The sequence below is a fragment of the Lissotriton vulgaris genome, chromosome 3_1, assembly GCF_964263255.1.
Source record: "Lissotriton vulgaris chromosome 3_1, aLisVul1.2, whole genome shotgun sequence".
NCBI classification, from domain to species: domain Eukaryota; kingdom Metazoa; phylum Chordata; class Amphibia; order Caudata; family Salamandridae; genus Lissotriton; species Lissotriton vulgaris.
The window spans coordinates 311,287,627-311,311,410 of NC_141689.1; the positions used below are offsets into that span (position 1 = coordinate 311,287,627).

The 23,784-nt window shown below is 46.0% G+C and overlaps 1 protein-coding gene across 2 annotated transcripts in view; it reads right to left on the reverse strand.

Moving 5' to 3' along the window:
- Positions 1 to 19,053: 19,053 nt before the first annotated feature.
- The window catches only part of AMACR (alpha-methylacyl-CoA racemase), a 508,826-nt gene continuing 504,095 nt past the window's right edge, over positions 19,054 to 23,784 (reverse strand). For both annotated transcript variants that reach the window (XM_086960506.1, XM_086960507.1), the window contains one exon: positions 19,054 to 20,292. In XM_086960506.1, coding sequence (XP_086816632.1) covers positions 19,883 to 20,292 — 410 coding nt within the window. In that variant the 3' untranslated portion in view covers positions 19,054 to 19,882. The remainder of the gene's footprint in view (positions 20,293 to 23,784) is intronic.

A 23,784-nucleotide genomic window follows, 5' to 3' on the forward strand; every position in this document is an offset into this window, starting at 1 on the left:
CGTAAAATACAATGAGTATAGGGTTTTATAGTGTTGGGATTGTAGAGGGGATGAACACAAAACTGTTTGACCTAATTCCAAGGATTCCTGAAACCAATCCTGCTCTCCACCCAGTTTCTCCACCCACTTATTACTGTGTTTTTCCAAATCATCCTTTTTCCCTTTTACCAAACTTGCATAAAAAGATCGTATCGTGCAATCCCCAGACAACTTTATTTTCTCAAGAATCTCATTCCTGCCAAACCCAGCAGCCCCTCCCTGCTTGTTGCCTAGGAAACTCCTGATCTGAAGATACTTAAAAAAACCTCTATTATCCAGACCATACATATTCCTCAAATCGCTGAACTGTATCACCCCTTCAGTATTAACAAAATCCCCAATTTGTGTCATCCCCTTGCCGCCCACTCTGCCATTGTTGTGTCTGCAAATACAGCTGGAGGAAATGACCTATTTTTATACATCCTAACATATCTGTTGTATCTCCCTAATCTTGACTTCTTCAGAAAAGCACTCCAAATTTTTACAGTGGCGGCTATTGTCTTAAACCTTGTTCTTTTAAAGTATCCGAAATCAATACTATTTAACAAGCAGTTTCCCGCTTCTGCCCGAGGACTGCTGAATACACCTCCGTAGAGAAGCTGGCAACTCTAAGGTCAAGATTCGCCCCTCCGATTAGCCCCTGCATGTATTGTAAGGAAGCCGCCATATAATACAATCTAAAATCTGGTGCTCCCCACCCACCTCTCTCTCTCGGGAGGGAGATAAACCTACGGCCCTCCGTGTCTTACCCTGCGCCCATATAAAATCTTTTCAAAATCACCTCTAGTGTATTGAACCAGCTTGCTTCAAAAAATAAAGGGATGGATCTAAAAAGGAAAAGAAACTTGGGGAGAATCAGCATCTTAATTACATTAGTGCAGCCCACTAATGACAAGTGTAGGTTATTCAATCTGTCTAAATCTGCTTTTACTCGTGACATTAAGGGAGCCATATTATTTCCTACTACATCCTCTAGATTTGCTGATATCGTGACTCCCAGATATACTGCTGAGCCAACTACCCTGCCATCATTGCAACCAACATAACTATTTTCTACGATCTGTGTTTTCGAACTATTCAAGCTATGTCCCGATACCTGTCCAAATTTTTGGGCTTCCAGTTCCCCCTCCCTAATAGCCCCTGCCGGATTGGGTGTCAAAATGGCCACATCGTCAGCGTACGCCAAAGTTTTTATCAAACAGCCGTTCATCAACATTGCCGGAATCTCTGGATTTAGTTCTGATCGCGGGAGAAACGGATCTAAATAAAGCGCAAACAAAGGAGAAGAGGGACAACCCTGCCTGGTCCCCCTGCTGATCTTAACCACTGCAGAGTGCCCCTATTGACCCTAATCTTAGCTGTCGGGTCTTTATATAAGGTTTGTGTAGCCTTTATGAATCCCTCCCCTATGCCACTCCATCTCATGACAGACCATAGGTAACCCCAGGTGACCCTGTCAAATGCTTTCTCTGCATCTAAAAACAGCGCTGCCATAGGGTCTCCCAGGGTGCCTGCTGCATCGAACATCGTGACTACTTGCCTGACATGCTGCGTTGCACCTTTTCCTGGTATAAACCCATGCTGGGAGGGACTTATCAGGCACTCGATTACCCTTGATAATCTTTTGGCCAGTATTTTAGAGTAAACTTTTACGTCGGCATTCATTAGTGTAATCGGCCGATACGAGTCTGGAGCCATTGGTGGTTTACCCTTTTTTGCTATCACGATGACGTCAGCAGCTCCCCAGGATTCAGGTATCGAATCCCCCTTCTGAGCCAGCAACATCATATTAAACATATCTGCTGCTAACACCGTTTGGAATACCTAAAAAATTCCACCGGAATCTGGTCCGGACCCGCTGCCTTCCCCGAAGGTAGGCTACCAAGAGCCAAAACAAATTCTTCCAATTGAAGTGTGGCTTCTAACTCCTCTTTGTCATCCATCTTGAGCTCCGGAGGGAGAACATCCCTCAGATACCCCTCTACCTCATCCATACCCCCTGCATTATCAGAGGAGTAAAGACCTGTATAAAATTGTCTAAAGACTACCCTCACCTGACCTGCCTCTGTAAAAGAGTTGCCCTGCGCATCAACAATCTCCTTAACATCAGATATTGCTGCTCTCTGCCTACTCCGAACCGCTAAAATATGGCTCACCCTCTCACTCAGTTCGTATGCCTTCTCCCTTTGGGTCAAATATTTCTCCGCTGCTCTTTTGGCCATTCCTTCGAGGGCTTCTGCTCTAGTTGCGGTAATCCTAAGCAAGAGCTGGTCAAGCGGGGAATTCTGACTTATAGCTACTGCTAGATCTGCTTCCAGTTTCAAAAGATTTTGTCGTAATTCGTCTGACCTCACTTTCTCCTTCTTTTGATTAGATAACACAAAACTCAATGTCTCCCCCCCTAAACCCCGCCTTGAATGAATCCCATACAACCCCAGGAGGTGCTGTCCCTCTATTTATATCCCAAAAATCCTTTATCCATACTGCCATGTATGCCCGATATGCCTGATCATGTAATAGTGCTCGTTCAAAAGTCCTTGATACATCTCTCCTTTGAACCTGACCCAGCCTTAGTGTAAACTAGTGGGCTATGATCTGAGATAATTCGGGGGTGTCTTTCAATTTTTGAACCAGTAATCAGACTGTTTGAAATTAAAAAATAATCCAATCTAACCAATACCTTATGAGGAGCTGAAAAAAATGTACTACCGTCTAAGTGCTGATGCCACTTCATCCAGGGAGTTATGAAACACCATATCTGAGAGTACTCTGTACACCTTCTTTTTCCTCCCTAAATACTGTCTCCCAGGTTGGATAAATGAACTACATAAATCATGCAGATTGAGATCTCCGCAACAGACGATTGGTTCGGGCCACTGTGCCAGCTCGACATCCAGGTACTGAAAAACATCTGGGTAATCCTCTGTTGACCCATATATCGTAACCAAAGTGATAGTATCCCCCTTGAAAACCAATTCCAATATTGCCCACCTCCTCCATTGATCTTCCGTCTTCCTTTTCACTATTGTGTCCCCACTCCTCCCTAGTACTGCCACCCCTCTAGTCTTGGTCCCTTGCTTGGAATTCGCTAATACTGAAAAACCCAATTGCTCCAAGAGATATCCTTTAACACCCTGTATGTGGGTCTCCTGCAGGCAAACCAGATCGAGACGCAATGTTTTAAGAAATGCAGCCACCCTGAGTCTCATGTTTACTTCATTGAGTCCACATACATTTATCGAGGCAATTCTATTCGCCATACAGATACATCCCTTGTCCTACCAGTGGAGCTACTGAATCATTAAAAAAGATCTGCGTCTGTTGATTCCATACAATCCTCTTCACGTACTGTATACATTCTAATACATTCCTGTTCACGTACTGTATACATTCTAATACATTCTTTACATAAGTGTGATGTGCCAACATAAAAAAATCAAAACTCCGTGCACCTTTTTCACCCCCCTTCCTCCCTGTACCTTCCCCCGCGCCCCCCCCCACATCCCCCCACCCCCTTACAGGCAAATAGGTCAGGAGACCTATGTGTGCCCACCTTGAATTGCGCCAATCGCATCCCTCTCCCACCTTTCCTCTCGGTCTGCTGTGCTACCCCATCTTCTTATACCTATGCTCAGTAGACTATGTCATGTACAAGCACCCTGGGTCCAGCCCCCTTAGCCACCTTTCTGCTTCCTAATTTCTTCCAAGAATAGCTGGGCTTTAATCTCTGAAAAGAACATCCACACCGTCCCCCTTACAACTACCTTGAGCCTAGCAGGAAAGAGGAGGTACGCTTCCGAACCCAGGGCCTGAAAGGGAGCAATCATCTGTCTGAGCTTCCATCTCCTCTCTACAGTGACGTGACAAAAATCAGGTCTTGGGAAGAAAGTGGTGCCTTCAAATGACCTCCTGTTATCTGGCCTTGCCTTGTCAATTATCTCTTCTCTCAGAAAATAGTTCCCAATTTTAACTAAGATTGCCCTGGGAAGGTTCCCCTGGCCCTCACCCCCTGTACCCCCGTGCCTTGGGCTTTCTTCATCATAAAAGGGAACCTGTGTGCCCTCTGTACCTCCCTTTCCCACTGCCACTGAGATTCCGGAAAGGCCCCCTTTAACAGATTAACCACGAACTGCCTAACGTCCTGCCCTTCTGCCACACCCAAAAGTCGAACATTGTTCCGTCTCTGCCTGTTTTCGAAGTCTTCCATCTTCCAGCGCATGTCCTCTGCCAATTTCTCCTGTTCTGATTTGAATGATTGCCAGTTCCCAACATCGACCTCGAGCCTGCCTGTTCGCTCTTCAATCTCCGTTACTCTGTCCGCGATTTCATCATACAGATTATTGACTTTCCTCAGGGTATTCTGGATTTTCTTTGAGGCCTGTCTTGCTCTACGGCTTTCTGCCCTTGCCTCCCCTTGCATCTGCTTAAGAGTGCTGAATAATATGTCAAAAGAATTGCGGCGGGGGGAAGCCCCAGGTAAGGCACCCCCAGCACTAGCGTCCTCCTGATAAACCTGTGAGGTAGCAAAATAGTCCCAAACTAACCGCTTCTCGGGCTGTAGGGGGACCCGGACGTGCGCCTCCTTGATTTTAAGGATCTTCTCTTCTGCGTAGATTCTTTGCCTGATGTACTAGACCCTGATCCGGTTTCCCCCTCCCCCTCCAAGCTCCGATCAGACGATAGTACCGATTCTGAATCTTCATTCAGGGAGAAGAAGCACTCTCCCTATATAGAAGCACCATCCCCTTTTTCTGGCGCCAGTTTGCTCACACCTTCTGCGGGGTTGTCTTTGTTTGCCAAACTAACCCTGCTGCCCCAGGTGCTATCCAATATTTTGAGGCATTCATTTCCGCCTCCACGAGCATTAAGGCCCCCAACATATCCGCATTCGCATTCCCAGAGTCTGTGGTTGAGTGCCCCCCGTGTCCCCCATTACCTCCATCTCCCATTCCTTGCGCTGGCTCACCTCTGCTGTAAGGTTCTCCTGTTGTTTGAGCCTCCGCATTGAGCCTCTGAACCTGCTCCTGCGTGAGAGCGGACAGTTGCCCGGCAACCAAGCTCTCCGTGCACTCAGCGTCTGTAATGTCCTCGAGGACGTTTTTTCCAGCATCCACCAACACGTCCGTTTCATGGGGCGTATCAGCCTGCTCGGGGGTCCTGGTTGAAAAAACCTCTGCCAGGGTAGGTTGCCGCATCCCTAGCTCTCTGTTCTTGTGCTTGCCATCTTTATTGCCATCTCCTTTCCCAACTTTAATCGTTACGGAATTTCGTGACTCGGCTGGGGTGTCATCAATCCCTCTGTCGGCCGCGCTCAGCTTTCCCCGCATCTCTGCTTTCTTTCCTTTCTCCGGCGGGGGTAATACTTTGTGGATCGCGCCGGGGCCCTTCCTGGCGGCTGTATCTACCTTCGAAGTAGCAGTAGCAGCTGCCCCTGCTTTTATTCCTCGAAGATCTGGCAGTTCTTTAGCCTTCTCGCTCCCTTTTTTCAGTAATGCAGACCGGTGTGGGGGGGGGGGGGGTATCTTGGGCGCCATGCTCTGCCTGCCGACCACTCTAAGCAACCTTGCAGCTTTTCCTTTAACCCAGACCCAAGTCGGTCCAATCCAAAGGGTTCGCTTCCTAAAATTACTATACTCCTGCAATCCTCTAAGCCACCATAATTCGGGAGCCATTAGGGTTATACATCAGGGTTACACAACATCCTACTCGCCAGTCAAACCATTGTCGGGCAGGAGAGGGAGTAGATGCGACCTCTCAGCACAACGCTACAGCGGCCATCTTGCCTTCCCATAGATCTATCATAAGTAGGTTTCAATAAACTTAACAAAGTCCCACCAAAAAATGTTAGTCAATCACTCATTCAATGTTTTATCCAGGTGTTGGCAATACCTGAAGTGACCTCAAGATCCAAGATCTCCAAGCATTGGTATGCACACTTCAACAGCATGATGTTAGAAAACATGCTTGTGCTCTCAAGGGCTAGTTTGGGTGGCTATACCTCCTCCTGTCTGGGAACGGGCAAAGACAATTGCAGCAGTATAGGCGAAGGAATTCCTTCCTCCAGCTGCAGGGTCGCGTTCCTCAGGAAGCAGCGAAGGCAGAGTTAGCACATGTAATCTGGTCTTTCTTTGTGTTGGTAGCTAGAGTGGGTACTTTGGTAAACTGTAGGCTTATGTTGACTTGCCTTCGGAACACAAGGTGGCAGGGAGTAACTTGGACATACTCAGGTTAGATCTGAGGATACTCTAACAGTAGACGGCTTCGCATTGACCACTCCTCTGTCCAGACTTGGCAGCTAATATTCTCCTCATGCAGGCAGCTCATGTGGAACAAATCATTTCTCTCCTCTCAGGAGACAGGCAGGCAAACTATAAAATCTTAGACCCTTTCCAGTACGATACCTAGAGTTGGGGTGAAGTCTTTTTATCTCCTGGAGACTGGCAGCCAATGATAATATCCGTGGTTCACAACAGTTCTCCAAGTACTTTACAGAATACCCCCATCCTTGATCAAAGAAGAAACTTGGAACTGGAAAGAAGTGTGAAACTTTGGGTGCTACATTTATATACAGTTTCCAGATAAGAGATGTGGATCCATTTCCAAAGCCCAGCATAAGCTTACATGTGGTTATCTTTTGGAGGAATCACTATTCGGAGTACTGGATGGGTAGAGATTGAAAAGGACTTTAGTAGTAAAACAGAATCTTCTATGGAAATGTTCACATTACTGTCCGCCAAAGACAGGTTGCAATGATTCAGATGCATTAAGTAATGATCGGCATTACTTACACGGCATACACAGGCGGTACCTACAAAATGGCAGCTAACACCGCGGTGTCCTTAGCTGTTATCTTTTGCTGCACAGCTAGAACTGTTTACCTGGTAATCACACAAATATATTTGATGAAAATGGGTGTTGACAGGAAGACTGAGGCACCTCTGATGCCAGCTCACTAAAAGAAAATGCCTGATTGTGCACCAGTGGTCTGAAGGTGCCCGCCCTACCAAAAATAGTTGATTGTGTTCCGCTGAATCCCAACTATGCCCCTTACTTGCTGGTGTGATGGTGTAGTGGCAACTAACAGTCCAGTAAAGGACCCATTCATCCCGGTATCAGTGGGTGAGGGTGTGAGGCAGGCTCCTGAGAGAAGTCTGATTTAGGGGGAAGGCACCTTAGACACCAGGTGGTGACAAGAGCACACCTTAGCTTGGATCAGCCACCTCGATGTGCCTGCCAGACATATGGAAGTGACTGAGCCCTTAAGTGCTGAGGACCCAGCCATACGCTGTGCCCTGCCGAGTCTGGATTGTGGACCCTACTTCTGTGCACCAATTTGTAGAGGCAGCAAACAGTCCAGTAGAGGGCTCACTTGTCCTGCAGTCACGATCCTTAAAAGGATGCCTCATACTTTGATGTCTCTTTTAATTCAGTCTTACCCTCATGCCTTTCACACTTAGCTTCCTGATTTAGCTATTTCCCTTTCTCACTCTACATCATTTTTCTTATTACTTCTTTCTGAATTGACCTACTTTTAAGAAAAAGCTCTTCTTGGTATCCAAGTCAAAAAATGTTAAACTCCTACAAGTCAACTTGCTTACGCTCTTGTTACATCCACTTTCACACTCCTTCCAAGATGGATGGCTCTCAAGACCTATTGGTTACAAGTGTTACCATAAAGGTATTTGAGACTGTTTGGTACAAGATTTAGCATTTGTGTTACTGCAAGCCCAGTGCTTGCCATTCCATATGTACAGCAGCTTACTCTCAAACTTCACAGGATCCTGACGAGACTCCATACATACTTATTTACCACTACATAAAATATACTGCCATCTAACGTTTTCATAAGCTGACCTGTATCCACATACCCAGAAAGTGTGGCTGTCTTAAACCTTGCTTAATTCTTGAATGAAAACTAACCATGCTCATAATCCCCAGCAAGTAGATGAGGGGTTTGGGACTTCACCATTCACCCGGTTTCTCTAATCCAAAAAATGACTTGTAAATTAACAGATTTAGTTGACGTACAAAGCAATAGTCCACAGCAGTGCACCTCAGTGTTATTTTGAATTGAATTACCAGGCCTTTAACACGTCAGATTTTTCGAACGCCAAGCTGAGAATAAAGCAATTTGTTCCAAAGTGTGGCTGCCACAAGGGAGAAAGCCACTGTCCATCGAGGTCATTTAGAAGATGGAATACACAAAAGCAGGGATACAATGGACTGAGGATTAGAACGAATCAGCAGAACTTGGAGGCTTGTACTGAAGTCTGACACTAATGTGTGATTTTATGGTCTACACTGACTGGTTTTCGTGTATTTCCAATGCCCAAAGACATTTTTTTTTGTAAGTAAGTAATCTTTATTGCATGATTAATTAAAATCTTTGCAAAATCGTACATTAAAAATTAGGTCACATATACCAATACATTTGTTAAAAATAGCTTCAATATATGTGACAGTAAGAACAGTTGGTTATAAATTTTATCAGATTGACTGGGGTAAAAGCAGATAAAAAACAAACTCCTTATTTAACTATTATAGTTATTGTCAATGTCCGTGATGCGGTGCCCTGCCTTGTGCTCCATTTACTATCAGGTTATGGTTTCCAATTAGAACTGCGGTTTCAGAGTTGGAGCATCTGCCATTTGAAATCAGATCTCTGTGCATGCTCTGTTATATTACAGTTAGATTTGACATAGCTTTTGCAATATTAACAAATTTCACCAATCTGCATGTTAGTTTGATGTCACTTCCTTCAAAGCATGCTTTTAGTGCTTGCCTGCGGGTTCGGATCCCTCTCATGTTCCAGGCTGGTTTTAGTAGTAGCGTGTGCTCTTTATCTAAGCCTCTGCAGCTGCACAATAAATGGACGATATCGTTTTTAAATTCACTGCAGATTTTGTAGTTTGTGGCTGTGTCTGACCTTTGCCAATGAGGAAGGTGCTGGTTGACCGGTAAAACCCCCATCTTCAGTTTCAGGTATGATCCTTCGCAATCTTTGAGAATCCTGTTCCCAAAGACATTAGAGCAAATAGAGCAAAGCCAAGGCTTCTTTTATGTATTTGCATTTTTCCAAAACCAGGGGGAATGCATGCAGCTGTATTGTGAATTGCTGGATTTTCTTTCTGCAACGTGGCCAAGCCAAGGTAGGTTGCCTGTATTATTGGTACTTTGAGAGAAAAAGCAAACAGTTAGAATATGACAGACCTAACTCTCCTTACCCCTAAACCAACTCTCCTCTCCTCCCCTCAGCCCAACTCTTCGTTTATACTGACCACCTCTCAGGTTTACTGATAAATCTAATCTACACTGATCTACATCCTCTGTTCGCTTAGTCATATATTTTGGTCTAAATACTTCTTCTCTTCCTTGATCCTCTTAATTTCTTTACTTATTTTATTTTTTATTTGTGTATTTTATAGAGCGCACAGCTACCCCAACGGGGTGTCCCGACGCTATTGGACAGACAGCAGTTGGTCCAGAGCAAAACTTACTAGCAGAAAAGCCAGGTTTTAAGGGACCTGCGGAATTCAAGTTCCGACTGAGTCGTGCGGAGGTGTTTGTTCCAGCGACGGGGGCACACACTTCGAAGGTTTCACCTCCAGATCGGGCTTTTTTAAATGTTATGTTATGTTATCCTGCATTTCTAAAGCGCACAGTTACTCAGAGTATCCCGGCGCTGCTACCCTGAACCCCCGCCCACCAACACAGCAGGCAAAGCCTCTAAAAGAATGGGCTCAGAACAATAGTGTTTTTAGGCTCTTTTTAAAGACAGCCGGGTCAGCAACCTTCCTAAGAGCAAGAGGAAGCTCATTCCAGGCTAGGCCAAATCTAGGGGTGACTAGTAGAAATTTGGCGTTGGAGCGCAGGGCTCTGGAATGACTATAGGCACGAAGTCTCGTGATGAGATAGGCTGGTCTTAAGCCCATTGGTAGTCCGAAAGGCCAGAGTCATGGCTTTGAACTCGATTCTTTTAGAGATGGGGAACCAGTGCAGTTTCCGCAAATAGGGGGAAATGTGTTGTCTAAGTGAGATGCCACTGACCAAACGGGCAGCGGAATTTTGAACCGTCAGGAGTCTGTGGCACAGTCCTGCTGTCAGACCCAGATAGAGTCCATTAGCATAGTCTAGATGCGAAGTTATGAGCGCATTGACTATAGTTTTACGAGTATTGCTGGGCAGGTAATTGATAAACTTTTTCATAATTTTAATTTTACTAAAACAAGCGGCAGAGACTGTTTGTACTTGATTAGCAAAGGACAGGCGGTTGTCCCACCTGACACGCAGCTTTCTAACCGAGTCTTTAGGAAGAGGGGCAATCCTCAAATCTTCTGGCCACCAGAGATTGGAGGCTAGGGGAGAAGGTTGATTGAAAAACAGGACCTCTGTTTTGTCTGCGTTGAGTCTAAGAACATTGTGGTCCATCCATTTCGCAATATTCCTGAGGCATGTTTTTAGGGAATCAAAAGTGGTGGCAGATAATTCATCATAGGAGAATAGAAGCTGGATATCGTCAGCATACGATGTAATTTTAATTCCCGACTGTGATATCAATTCGGCCAAAGGGGTGAAATAAACATTAAAAAGAAGCTGGCTCAACGAGAAGCCTTGAGGGACGCCCCATTTGAGGGGCCTAACTGAAGAGGTGTAGGGGGGAGTGTGGGCCTGTTGTTTATGTTCTGAAAGAGCTGAGGAAATCCAGTTAAGAACCGTACCCTGGATTCCAATGGATTCCAGCCATTTCAGGAGGACCAGGTGAGAGACGGTGTCAAATGCTGCTGACAAGTCCAGCAGCACTAACACCGCCCTAGATCCCCCTTGAAGTGTCCACCGCACAGAATCGTCCATTTCAATCAGGGCCGACTTTGTGCTGTAGCCAGAGCGAAATCCATATTGAGAGTCGTAAAGAAGGCCCTTGGACTCGATAAAGTTGGCCTCTCCCATGACATACAACTCTAACATTCCTCTCCTTTTCTATGTCCCACACCTTGATAACCACTCATAACTCCAATTACATAGCAGTTCTTTTCATTTTTGCGTATAGTCTTTGATGATACAATTCAGGTTTTTCATTACCCTTAGAACTTCTACATAACAGTATAAGTGTATGTTATAGCAAGGCTGGACTGTTATGTAGCCAACTAGGACTCCTTCCCATTTTGTTTGGCTCGGAGAGTGCATGTTTTTGGAAATGCAGTGTCCTGACTGAATCATGTTCTTAGATGGTCCGACTATAACCCCAAGAGCCATACTCAACTAAACTGGCTAATGATGTGTAAAGAGACAGACATAAGATGCCATTGCTGGCAATAAACCATTTCTTATACTCCCTGTAGGATACACAAGTAAACTAATTGCTCTATTATCGGAAAGGATTAGTTACTTACCTGTAATCCTAGTTCTCTTCCAGGGGTATCCTCATCAAAGTCATAAGCATTAGAATATTCCCGCCCATGCGCGGGACCCCGGAAACAATATATTATATGTGCCCCACATATATATAGACATATATATATAAATATATATATATATATAAAATAAGCAATTGCAGCCAAATAAAACAGTAGAGCTGGAATATGCTGTGAAGAATTTCCACCATACATGTGTATTTTGCACCAATGCTTGTTTAGAAACTGTTTTAATGCTTAGAAAACAGTAGAAATTCTTATAACACACTGTAAGCATATACAGCTCCCAGGCTGCATTGCAAATACCCAGTCTAAAAAGACTGAAAAGCTAACTTGTAGCTGAATGTACTAAAACTGACTCCGTGCCTTTAAGGCACCTCTGCCCCTAGCTTCCCATCATGCCTCAGGGGTTACAGTTAGGTCAGTTGTTCTTTTCGGAGACTGAAAACCAAACCATGGTAATAACAGGTTAAAAACATCTCCTACTTAATAAACAAAGTCCTTTGCCCGGGGAGGCGGGAGGGTTGCTTATGACTTTGATGAGGATACCCCTGGAAGAGAACTAGGATTACAGGTAAGTAACTAATCCTTCTCTTCCAGGGGATCCTCATCAATAGTCATAAGCATTAGAATAGAGTAGCGAGCCTCACCTCATCCCTGCGGGCAAAGGAATCAACAGATAACATTCATATTCGTAGGCCCAAAAATAGGCCTTATTCTACCCAAATAGGTTTCTCAAGGAGGCTTGCCCTACTTGAGAATCCGCTCTGGAATCAGACTCTAGGCAATAATGCCTTGTAAAGGTATGGACTGATTTCCATGTCGCAGCCTTGCATATTTCTGACATAGGAATGTCATGTAAAAACGCTATTGTGGCTGCTTTCCCTCTAGTGGAATGAGCTTTGGGTGATTGTAACAAAGGTTTGCCAGCCAGCTGGTATGCTAGCTTGATACATGAGACAATCCATCTGGAGATGGATCTTTTGGCTGCTGCAAACCCGGTCCTCATTGAACCATAATTGACAAAGAGTTGGTCTGTCTTTCTGGTGTCCTTCGTTTTTTCTAGGTAAAACTTTAGCACCCATTTAAGATCCAACGAGTGCAACGACCTCTCAGCTGGGGTCGATGGGTTAGGAAAGAACGAAGGAAGGGTAATCGTTTGATTTATATGAAAATCCGATACCACCTTTGGAAGGAAAGATGGATGAGCCCTCATTACCACTCTGTTGTGGTGAAACACAGTGTAAGGTTCCTTGGTGCAGAGTGCTTGTATCTCGCTAACCCTGCGCGCAGAGGTTATTGCCACCAAGAAGGCCGCCTTCCAAGTGAGATGCTGCAAGGAGGCCTTGTGTATAGGCTCAAACGGTGTAGACATCAGCCTGGAGAGAACCAGGTTCAACTCCCAGGGAGGAGAAGGATTTCTCACAGGGGGATAGACCTTCTTTAATCCCTGAAGGAAATCCTTAACCACTGGGACTTGAAAAAACGATGTTTGTGTAGGTGATTTTCTGTACGCTACTATGGCGGATAGATGAACCCTAATAGAAGCGTTTTTCAACCCTGATGTAGCCAAGTAAAGGAGGTATGGAAGGACTACCTCTTCTTGTCCTTTGGTGGGATCAAAGCCATGGTCCTTACACCAAATGAAAAATCTTTTCCACTTGAACGCATAAGACGCCCTTGTGGAAGGTCTCTTAGCCTCTCTTAAAATATGCATACATTCCGGAGGCAGATTTAAGTGTCCATATTGCAAGACCTCAGGAGCCATGCAGTCAGGTTCAGCGATGGGAGGTTGGGGTGCAGGATCCTCCCGTTCATTTTGCTCAACAGGTCTGGCCTGCACGGCAGGCGTCTGTGTGGACACAGCAACAGATGTAACAGGTCTGGATACCACCATTGTCGCGGCCAATCCGGAGCAATTAGGATCATGTCCATGCTCGATCTGATGAGCTTGGCCACCACCTTTGGAATCAGTGCCAGAGGAGGAAACGCATAGGCGAACATTCCTGTCCACTCCAGCAGGAGAGCGTTCCTTGCGTCCCTGGCCGGTGGAACCTGGACGCGAAGGCGTGGCATTTGGCGTTTTCGTCGTCCGCAAATAAGTCTATGTCTGGACGACCCCAGCAACGGAAGAGTTCTTCGACTACTTCGTCGTTTAGCACCCAGTCTGGCTGATCTTCGAAGTGCCTGCTGAGTGCGTCCGCTTTTGTGTTTAGCTCGCCTGGAAGGTGCACTGCCACCACCGACAGTCCCCGAGCCAGAAGCCAGTGCCAGATTGTCTGGGCCTCCAGAGACAGAGGGCGAGATCGAGTTCCTCCCTGCTTGTTCAGATAAAACATAGTTGTAGTGATGTCCGTCTGAACCAGGATTTTGTCCGTTGTTATTGCTGGAAGGAACGCTTTGAGCGCCAGATGAACTGCTCGAAGCTCCAGCATGTTGATGTGGTATGTCTGGAGGTTGGTCGACCAACGACCTTGAATCTGAAGATGACCCATGTGAGCACCCCAGCCTTCTAGAGATGCGTCCGTTACCACAGACAGCGAAGGAAGAGGTTGCTGAAAAGGGACTCCCTGCAGGACATTCCGAGGGCGAGTCCACCACTGTATGGAGGTCAATGCTGCTTGAGACAGGATGATTCGATCCTCCCAATCTCCTGTCGCTTGGTCCCACTGATCTTCCACAGACTCTTGTAGAGGCCGCATCCTCAACCTGGCGTTCGGTATTAGGAAGATGCAGGATGCCATGGAGCCCAATAGAGATGCTACTTCTCGCACCTTTGGACGAGGAAACTGAAGTAACTTTTTGCATTTCTGCCCCATGGAAGATAGTCTCTCCTGCGAAGGAAACGCTCTTCCTAACGTTGTGTCTAGAACTGCTCCCAGATAGTAGATAGTTTGCGTGGGCTGCAGGACCGACTTTTCTGTGTTCACGTGGAGGCCGAGCCTGTGTAGTTGGTGGAGACACAGGTGACAGTCTTTGGTGGCTTGACGAGGGGACGGACTCTTCAGGAGCCAGTCGTCTAGATATGGGTACACAAAGAGACCTTTGTTGTGTAGACATGCCGCTACCACTGCCATGCACTTGGTGAATACCCTTGGTGCGGATTTTAGTCCGAAGGGAAGCACTTTGTACTGGTAATGCTTGTTCCCTACCAGGAATCTCAAGTACTTCCGATGACCTGGTGTTATAGGAATGTGGAAGTACGCGTCTTGTAAATCCACCGAACACATCCTATCTCCAATTTGTAGATGAGGACATATCTGATGAAGTGCCAGCATGCGAAACTTCTCTTTGACCACCACCTTGTTGAGGGTTCGAAGATCCAAAATCGGTCTGAACTTGTCCTCTTGGTCTCTTTTGGGGACTAGAAAATATCTTGAATACACTCCTCTCCCCCTTTGGGATGGGGGTACCTCTTCGATTGCGTTTTTCTTTAAGAGGACGTTCACCTCCCTTTTGAGGAGGTTTAGATGGTACGAGCGAGTCTTTTTTGGAGGAATCGGTTGTGGTCTCTTCCGGAAACGTAGCGCATATCCATTGCGCAGTATATTCAGCACCCACCGATCTTTTGTGATGCTGACCCACTCTGCCAGGTGCTGCGAAGCACTTCCTCCCACTGGAGTGGGTAACGGCGCCAGAGGAAGCCACTGCTCAGGCCTTGCCTCCTCTAGGCGTGGTAGAGGACTGATGATGTCCGCCTCTGCCTCTGCCCCATTTTCCTCCTCTGTATTGCGCCTTCCCTTGTGGCTTGTTTTGAGACCATTGAGGGGTTTGAACCCTCTGTTGGCCTCCCTGGTTCTTGTTGGTCTTGAAGCGTCGTTTGAACGGCTCTTTCTTTTTCTCCAGACCAACCGCCCGCACTGTGTCCAACTCTGTCTTCATGCGGGTCATTTCCTGATCGGCATGCTCCCCGAAGAGTGAAGATCTGGAAAAAGGTAGATTGAGGATGCGCTGCTGGGCAGCTGGTTTGAGACCAGTTAAACGCAGCCAAGAAGATCTCCTCGCACATACCCCATGTGAGTAGGCATGTCCTGCTAGAAGGGCGTTATCTGCTGATGAACTAATCATTTGGTTCGCCACCAAACAGCCCTCCGTCACTGTCTCCTCAAAGTCCTTCTGGTCTTCCTTGGGCAATTTCTCTTTGAATCGTTCCATGGAGTCCCATAGGGCTCTATCGTACCTTCCCAGAAGGGCTGATGCACTAGAGACTTTCAGGGATGAAGCTGCTGTGCTGCATACCCTGCGTCCCCAAGAATCTTGTGTCTTGCTGTCTTTGTCAGGAGGGACCGAAGAAGAAGGAGCGACTGTGTGATTCTTTTTAGCTGAGGCTACTATGACTGAGTCCGCCGCAGGCTCTCCCTTAACAAAGATAGGATCTGAGTCGGCCGGCCTATATTTCTTCTGGATACGTGCCGGTACCGCCCTGATCGTTGCTGGCGTGAGGAAAACCTCTTTGATTGGGTCCATTATCCCTGGAACCAATGGGAGTAAAGGCCGTGTATATGATTTGTGACGAAGGGTCTCAAAAATCACAGTAGTGGACACCTCTGGAACAGCCATCTCTATATTAAGTTTGTGAGCCCCCCTTTGTAAGACGTCCAGATACGTGTTGACGTTGTCAAGCGGGGAAGCTCTGGAGCGAGGGCTGTCTGCCAGCGTTGGAGAGTAATCCCCTTTAGAAGATCTAGATGAAGATGAAGAAGAGGATGATGGAGTTCTCCTTCTCCTGTGGTGAGATTTCTCCTTCCTCACTGGTGATCTTCTCGGTCGTTCTTCCCTTCGAGGAGAACGTGATTTTCTCTGATGCTCCCTTCGTGGAGATCTCGATCTCTCAGTCCGTACCTCCCTTCTCGGTGTTCGAGATCTGGGTTGCTCCCTCCTTGGTGATCGGGAGACCCTGGGGGTATGCGACCTTTCCGCTCTCCTCTCTCGAGAGCGTGATCGGTGACTGGTAGGACTCTGTCTGCCTCTTCTACCAGCTGCTGAAGAGGGGACCTGTGGTCTGGACTTAAGTATCTTCGTAGTCTCTCCGTCGCTCCAGAATCCTTCCACTTACTCAACGGACCATACCATCTTGGCGAGAGTCTTGCCTGTGTGATATACCGTCGCTGGGGTGTCTTTTGCATCGGACTCCTACTCCTAGAAGAGGACCTCGATGAACCAGAGGTACTTAAGGAGGAATGGTGAGAAGCAGATTGTGTCACTAGAACTGTCGAAGGCACTGAAGGAGATCTCCGTCTCACCGGTGTTGGAGGACGTCTCAAAAGTCTTTCCCTCGACGTTGAACGCCTTTGCGGCGTCGACGGAGTGATAACCTTCGACGTCGAACGTTTCGCGTTGACCTGTGGTCCCTCGACGTCGATCGGCGATAATGAGCCGACGACGGAGTCTTCTCCCTCGACGTCGAACGGCGTCGTCCTGCCTTCGACGGAGGTCTCGACGTCGAACGGCGTTGCCCTGCCGTCGACGGAGGTCTCGACGTCGACCGACGTTGGTCTGTCGGCGACGGAGATGTCAATCGACGTTGTCCTGTCGTCGACGATGCCCTCGACGTCGACCTGACACGTGGCGACGGCGGAGGATCCGACATCCTCGACGTCGAGCGCCGACGCGCCGTCGACGATGATCCCTTCCTCGACGGCGAGCGTCCGAGGGGGCTCTTGCTCCTCGACGCCGAGCGCCTCCGTGGAGACGTCGGCGGAGGTGTCACACTCTTAGAAGCCTGTCGACGTTGAGACGACGGCGAGTGTGATCTGTCTCTCGACGCCGATCGTCGCCTGGTTGACGACGGCGGAGTTGACTTATGTCTTGACGTCGATCTTCTCGTCGACGGTGATCTCGTGGCTTCTCTCGACGCCGATCGTCGCCTAGTTGACGACGGCGGAGCTTTCTTCGTCGTCGGTGAACTTCTTTTCGACAACGATTTCTTCATCGACGCCGGTCCCGACGTCGACGGAGTTTTTTCTCTCGAACTGTCCATCAGATGTTGTTTTTTCAGCGCCGAGCCCGGTGCTGAGGTTGATGGACGCTCTGACTTGCCTTTGGAGGGAGTTCTGGGTCTCTTTGAACTCTTCCTCTCTGTAGATCTTCCCCTCATGGATCTCTGGGCCAGACCATAGAGCCTGTTCCTCTCCCTGTCTTTAAGAGTCCTGTCAGACAGATTTCTACAATGTGAACAGTCTTTAGGATCATGATCCTCTGGCAAGCATAAAATACAGACCTCATGAGAGTCTGATTTTGCCTTCTTGTGGCCACAAGAAGGGCAATTATCAAATAATGTGGGCATCCTGACAGGAAAACCTCACAAAAAATCGACTGCTAAGCAGTTATTTACTTGACACTGATGTTAAAAGTCAAAGTAAATCAAAAAATTGTTCTTTAGAAGATTTTCTGACTGAAAAAGGCAGAAAAGTGTGGAGCTGTGCATCCAGGGTCCTTCCTGAAGGAGCCGGAAAGAACAACTGACCTAACTGTAACCCCTAAGGCATGATGGGAAGCTAGGGGCAGAGGTGCCTTAAAGGCACGGCGTCAGTTTTAGTACATTCAGCTACAAGTTAGCTTTTCAGTCTTTTTAGACTGGGTATTTGCAATACATCCTGGGAGCTGTATATGCTTACAGTGTGTTATAAGAATTTCTACTGTTTTCTAAGCATTAAAACAGTTTCTAAACAAGCATTGGTGTTGTTTCTCATGTTTCTAATGCAAAATACACATGTATGGTGGAAATTCTTCACAGCATATTCCAGCTCTACTGTTTTATTTGGCTGCAATTGCTTATTTTATATATATATATATATATTTATATATATATGTCTATATATATGTGGGGTACATATAATATATTGTTTCCGGGGTCCCGCGCTTGGCGGGAATATTCTAATGCTTATGACTATTGATGAGGATCCCCTGGAAGAGAACATCCTTTACACTGCAGGCAGAACTACGACCTGCCTTCACTCCATAGCCATTACCTCAACTGCGAAATTACCAGGAGTTCCTTTACCACCCAATTCGTTACAACGACTTGCTTTAGGGGACTCGCTGTTGGACTGGGGTGTTGAATTTTAGGTTCAACACCTTCCCTACTTATACAATGACTGGAGTTGGAATAGTAATTTCTACTATTCGACAGTCCAGTGCCCCCTCCCCCCAAAGGCAAGTCGTTTTAACGACATGTGGTAAAATAATGTGTTGGGTAGTGACAACGGAGTAAAGGCATTCATGGGAAATGCATGTGGGGTTCCATCATTCATCCCTCTTTTATGGAATGGTAAATGCCAACATTCAGCCAGTACACTAAATCTGGGAAACTCAGGAGATAGTTCTTCCATGGGAGGAAGTGTCAACAAACTCTTTTGGTTCCCAATGGATTCCTCTCTTGAAATGTTAGGCACAATCTGTACGTTGCCTCTTTGAGAGATCCGACACCATTTAGTTGCCGTTTCTCAAAAGTTGAGTACAAGTGGATGGACGCTTCCAGGCTTCAGCAACTTGATCATAATACCATGTTGTATTATAAATATTTGCAATAAAATGACAAGCATTAAACTTTTAAATGATCTTAACATTTTTACAAACCACGTGACTTGCAAAGTTATAGAACTACGCTTTCTACCATTGCTTTATTACAAAACGTTTCAATCATTAACTCGGGATTCAGAATGATTTCATCCAAAAAAGACCAATCTCAAGAGCCCTCTTGAAAAATGCCATATGTTTCTCACTTCTTTCTGTCTGAAAACTGAGCCTTGCTTGAAACTAGCAGTGCCTATTTTTAAATGGGCTTTTAAGTTATTCATGTTGATACAACAACATAAATGTAAACATTAAGGCACGAGTTTAAACCTTGCAATCGGAGATAAAGTAGGGAGGAAGAAGAGTTATAGTATATATATGGCTATCTTCTAATAGAACTGGCAGGGCTGGCTAAAAAATATTCTGGGCCCTGATGAACAATCCCACGCACCCCCCATCTCTGGTCGGAGGATTTTATTGGTTCACTGGAAAGCACACAAATTAAAAAAAAGATAATCCAACACTGGGATTCTAACAGCTAGTTCAGTTTGTAAAATTGATAATATTACAACGATAGTTTAAACCACTTAATCATATACGTCCGATTAGCAAGGTATTTTGTGTTTACAATGTCAAATGAACAAACGTTCTCTCATAAAAAACAGAGAACACCAAAAATTCTATATACACATATTAAATCAATTATCTGTGGGCCAAACATTTCCAAACAAAACGTAGTTAAGCAAGAAACATCTACAATTTGGTTCAGAAAAAAAGTGTATACAAAAAGAATATAGAAGTGCGTATAGATCACTAGTATCAAATCATACATGAGATTAAGGTGAAAAGATTTCGAACAATTCATTCTTTTTTCAACACATCTCCACATTAGTATCCCAAGGCACTTAGGTTGGGGTTCATAAATTAGATTGTAGCTTATTGCATTCAATGGATCCGGAAGACCGCAGTTCAGAAATCTTTTCCTCACTGAACCCATGTTCTAAAAGTATTTCTTCCGTATGTTCGCCAATCAAGGGGTTCCGTCTTCTACTGGGAATAGCGGGGGTTCTTGACAAGATTGGGGCAGGTCCGGGGCAGGTTTCATTTTCATCGTTCTTGAAATAGGATGCCCGGTCCGCATTGTGTGGGTATTGGGCAGCATCCTTGAGTTCCACCACAGGGGTCACACAGGCTTCTGTGCCGTCGAAAATCTTGCACCACTCTGCCTGTGTCTTCTTCGAAAATATGTCTTGAAATAATGTCTTCATTTCACCCCAGTCCGGAACACTCATCTGACCGGGTAATTTATCTTCATCAAGCCCGAGACCTGAAACAAAACATCAAAAAAATCAATAAAATATAACAAAGTAAAACAATAAGAGCACATATATGGGAGTTCACTGTATTCCAAAATGTCTGTAATATTTCTTTTACTCACTTTTTGTCTTTACTGTCGACTACAATGTGTTTTATTTATGTTTATGTTAAGCTAGTTGTGGGCTTAGTTTGCCTTGAGTACAGTCAGATGTTTCAATCAAAATGTTTCCCGTTATTGCTTGCTTTATTCTCCACTGATAAAACAATTCTGCCATAAGCAATTCACTTTCAAGAAGGAAAATAGATAATCTGTCATCTGCACAATTTAGGATTGAAATGAGCTCTACTTCCACTTGGATGAGCTACCCCTACCATATTAAAAAAACATACTAAAATTAATCGAGGAGTTCCAAAGTAAAATAAACAAACAAAGTCATAGGCAGTCATCCTTTGTGAAACCATGGAACTCTAAGGTCGCCACTGTGTAGTTACAGCTAGGTCAGAATTTCCATAGGAAGAACAATTTTTGTTTTGCTGGTACTCTAGTGCTGGCTAACGAATGTTAATGAACATTTCCCAAAAACAGGTTCATGCACCTCAGCACTTTCCTGGAAAATGTCAGGATTAGGTCATTCAACATGTTACAGGTGATGTAATATGTGAGGTCATTAGTAGTGCATGGCCATGGGCTCAGCCTTTGCCCTGCGCCGAACGCTCGCAAGCAGTCAACCACTCACAGACCCCCCCGCATCCCTCCTGGCCCCACATTTTCCATCTTCTTGTCACTTTTTGTTTATTTGGGGTCCTGTGGTACTCCGGCGGGGCCTCAAGAGTCTGCAGTAGGTGCCCTGCACCAGGGCCAAGGGATCAGGGTACCTCGACCCTACTGCCTTATATCTTAATTGTTTATTTATTGTAGAGTTTTGTATAGCGCTAGCCAGACCCGAGGGTATCGGAGCGCTTCACAACATGAATTAAAGCAGGATCAATAGGAGGATATACATACATTGATTCAAGGCATAAGAGGAGATCTTAAATGGTTAGAAATAAATACAGGTCAAGGAGCCACCAAGTCACAATAATTAGCATATGCTCATTATTGTGACTTAGTGAACGTTTTGGTGAGGTGGTGATTCTGACCAGTCGAGTGCAGGATAGGGCTTTTCAGCAAAATTACCTGTTCGGGAGAGACCGGTTAAGGAAGTAGTCTTTGAATTGTCTTTTGAATTGTAAGAAGGAGGGAGTAGTTCGGATATTGACTGGGATGGAGTTCCAAATTTTGGGGGCATTTCCAGAGAAGGATCGTGATGCTGTTTTTTGTTTGCGGATTTTCAGCGGGATGAGGAGTAGAGTGTTGGAGCTTCTAAGGCATCTGGTCTGGCCTGCCCTCTTGAGTTTGACGGCCAAGTAGGCTGGTTTTCCTGTGTGGAGGGTTTTGTGAGTGAGGCAGGCCGTTCTGAAATTAGCACTCATTTCAATTGGGAGCCATTTTAGCTCTTTGAGTGCTGGCGAGATGTGGTCAAACTTCTTTACTCCAGTGACCATTCTGGCTGCTGCATTGAGCGTGGATCTGAGAGGTGCTAGGTGAGATTTTGCTGCACCTGTGAGGGCTGCATTCCCGTAGTCTAGTCTTGAGAGCACCAGGGATTGAGTGGCTAGTTTGAGGTCGTTAGGCGGGATGAAGGGTTTAATTATGTTGAGAAGCTTCAGGTTAAGGAAGGCGCTCTTGGCGAAGTTCTTAATGTGTTTGGTCATGTCAAGTTTGGGGTCGAGGGGGATTCAGAGAGATTTTACAGAATCCACCAGGGTGAGATTGACGTTTAGGGCGTCGATTGCTTTTAGCCATTCTGTGATTTGGGGGTTCTCCTCTTTGTTGGAGATGAGGAGGATTTCCGTTTTGTCTTTATTGAGTTTCAGGTGGTTTTATGATAGCCAGTGCTGGACTACTCTAAGAGTGTCGTTGAGTCTGTGGATATCATCTATGGATGATGTTTCAAGGTAGATCTGGGTGTCATCAGCATAGAGGTGGAAAGGGATGTTCGACTTTTTGAGTATGGTGGTGAGGGTTTTCATGTAGATGTTGAACAGTTGAGGTGAACCCTGGGGGATACCTCTACTGACGGGGTGGAGGTCTGATGAAAAGTTTCTGATCTTTATTCTTTGGCTACGGTTCGGGAGAAAGGAGGAGAACCACTTGAGGACCACCTCTTCTGCTCCTACCCTTTCATGGAGTGCCTTGATGAGTAGGTTATGGTCAACCGTGTCTAAGGCAGCCGATAGGTCCAGGAGAATGAGTAGGGAGCATTGGCCTGCATCGAGTGATTTGTGCAAGTCATCAATACCATTGAGGATTGCTGTCTCTGTGCTGCAACCCTTTCAGAAACCTGATTGGTGGGTGTCTAGGAGGTTGGTGCTGTCTGTGTGTTGCGTCAATTGGAGGAGGACACATCTTTCCAGGATTTTGGCTAGGAGAGGAAGATTGGAGACAGGTCTGAAGTTATTTAAGTCATTAGTGTCTAGACCCTTTTTTTAGTAGAGGCGTGACTTGGCCGACTTTGAGGCAGTCCGGTATGACTCCAGTAGTAAGGGAGCTGTTAATGATCATGGTCCAGAGTGGGTCTAAAGAGATGTTGAGCTTTTTGGCTAAGTAGGCCGGTATGGGATTGGAGGCATGGGAGGATGGATTGACGACTGAGATCATTTTGGCTATCTCTGCTTCGGAGATGGGCTTGAAGACTTTCCAGTGTATTGGGGTAGCTTGTGAGTGAAAGGTCCTGTCCCAAGGGACGCACTCTGGTGTGGGGGACTACGGATGACATCAAGGGAGAGCTCAAACTTTGAGATTTTGTCGTTGAAGAAGTTAGCAAAGTTCTCACACAAGTCTTTGGAGGACAGAACTGAGGATGCAGGGGGTTTGGATGTTTGTTGGCGAATGATCTTGAAGAGCTCCTTAGGCCTGTTTTTAGCATTGTCTAAAGCGCTGCAAAAGAAAGAGGACTTTGCATTCTTGATGTGATTGTTCTACATCCCGCGTATTGTTTTGAGTTGTTCTCAGAGGATTGGGGACGGGTTGTTCCGCCAGAGTATTTCAACGGGTCTTAATTGCCTTCTTTCAGCGTTTATGTCAGTGTTAAATCAGGATCTCGATGGGGTGTTTCTGACTCTTTTTAGTTTCAAGGGCGCCATTTCGTCTAGAATGTCAGTCATAGTTGCGTTGTAGTGGGTGGTGAGATCTGTTGTGGTAAGATTCTCTGTGGGAATGGGAAGGAGAGAGTTTATTCTGACTTCCAGGTCTGCCAGAGGGAGCTGAGATACATTTCTCACCCATTGAGGGGGGTCCGCTTAGGGGGCTGGCCTAGGAGCAGTTGGTTGATATTGAATAAGATGATGTGGTGGTCGGACCAGTCGAGGGGCATGATGTGGTCGATCGTGACTATGTCAGGCTGGGCAATAATGGCATCAAGGTATGATCCTCCTTTGTGTGTTTCCTCTCTGCAGTGTT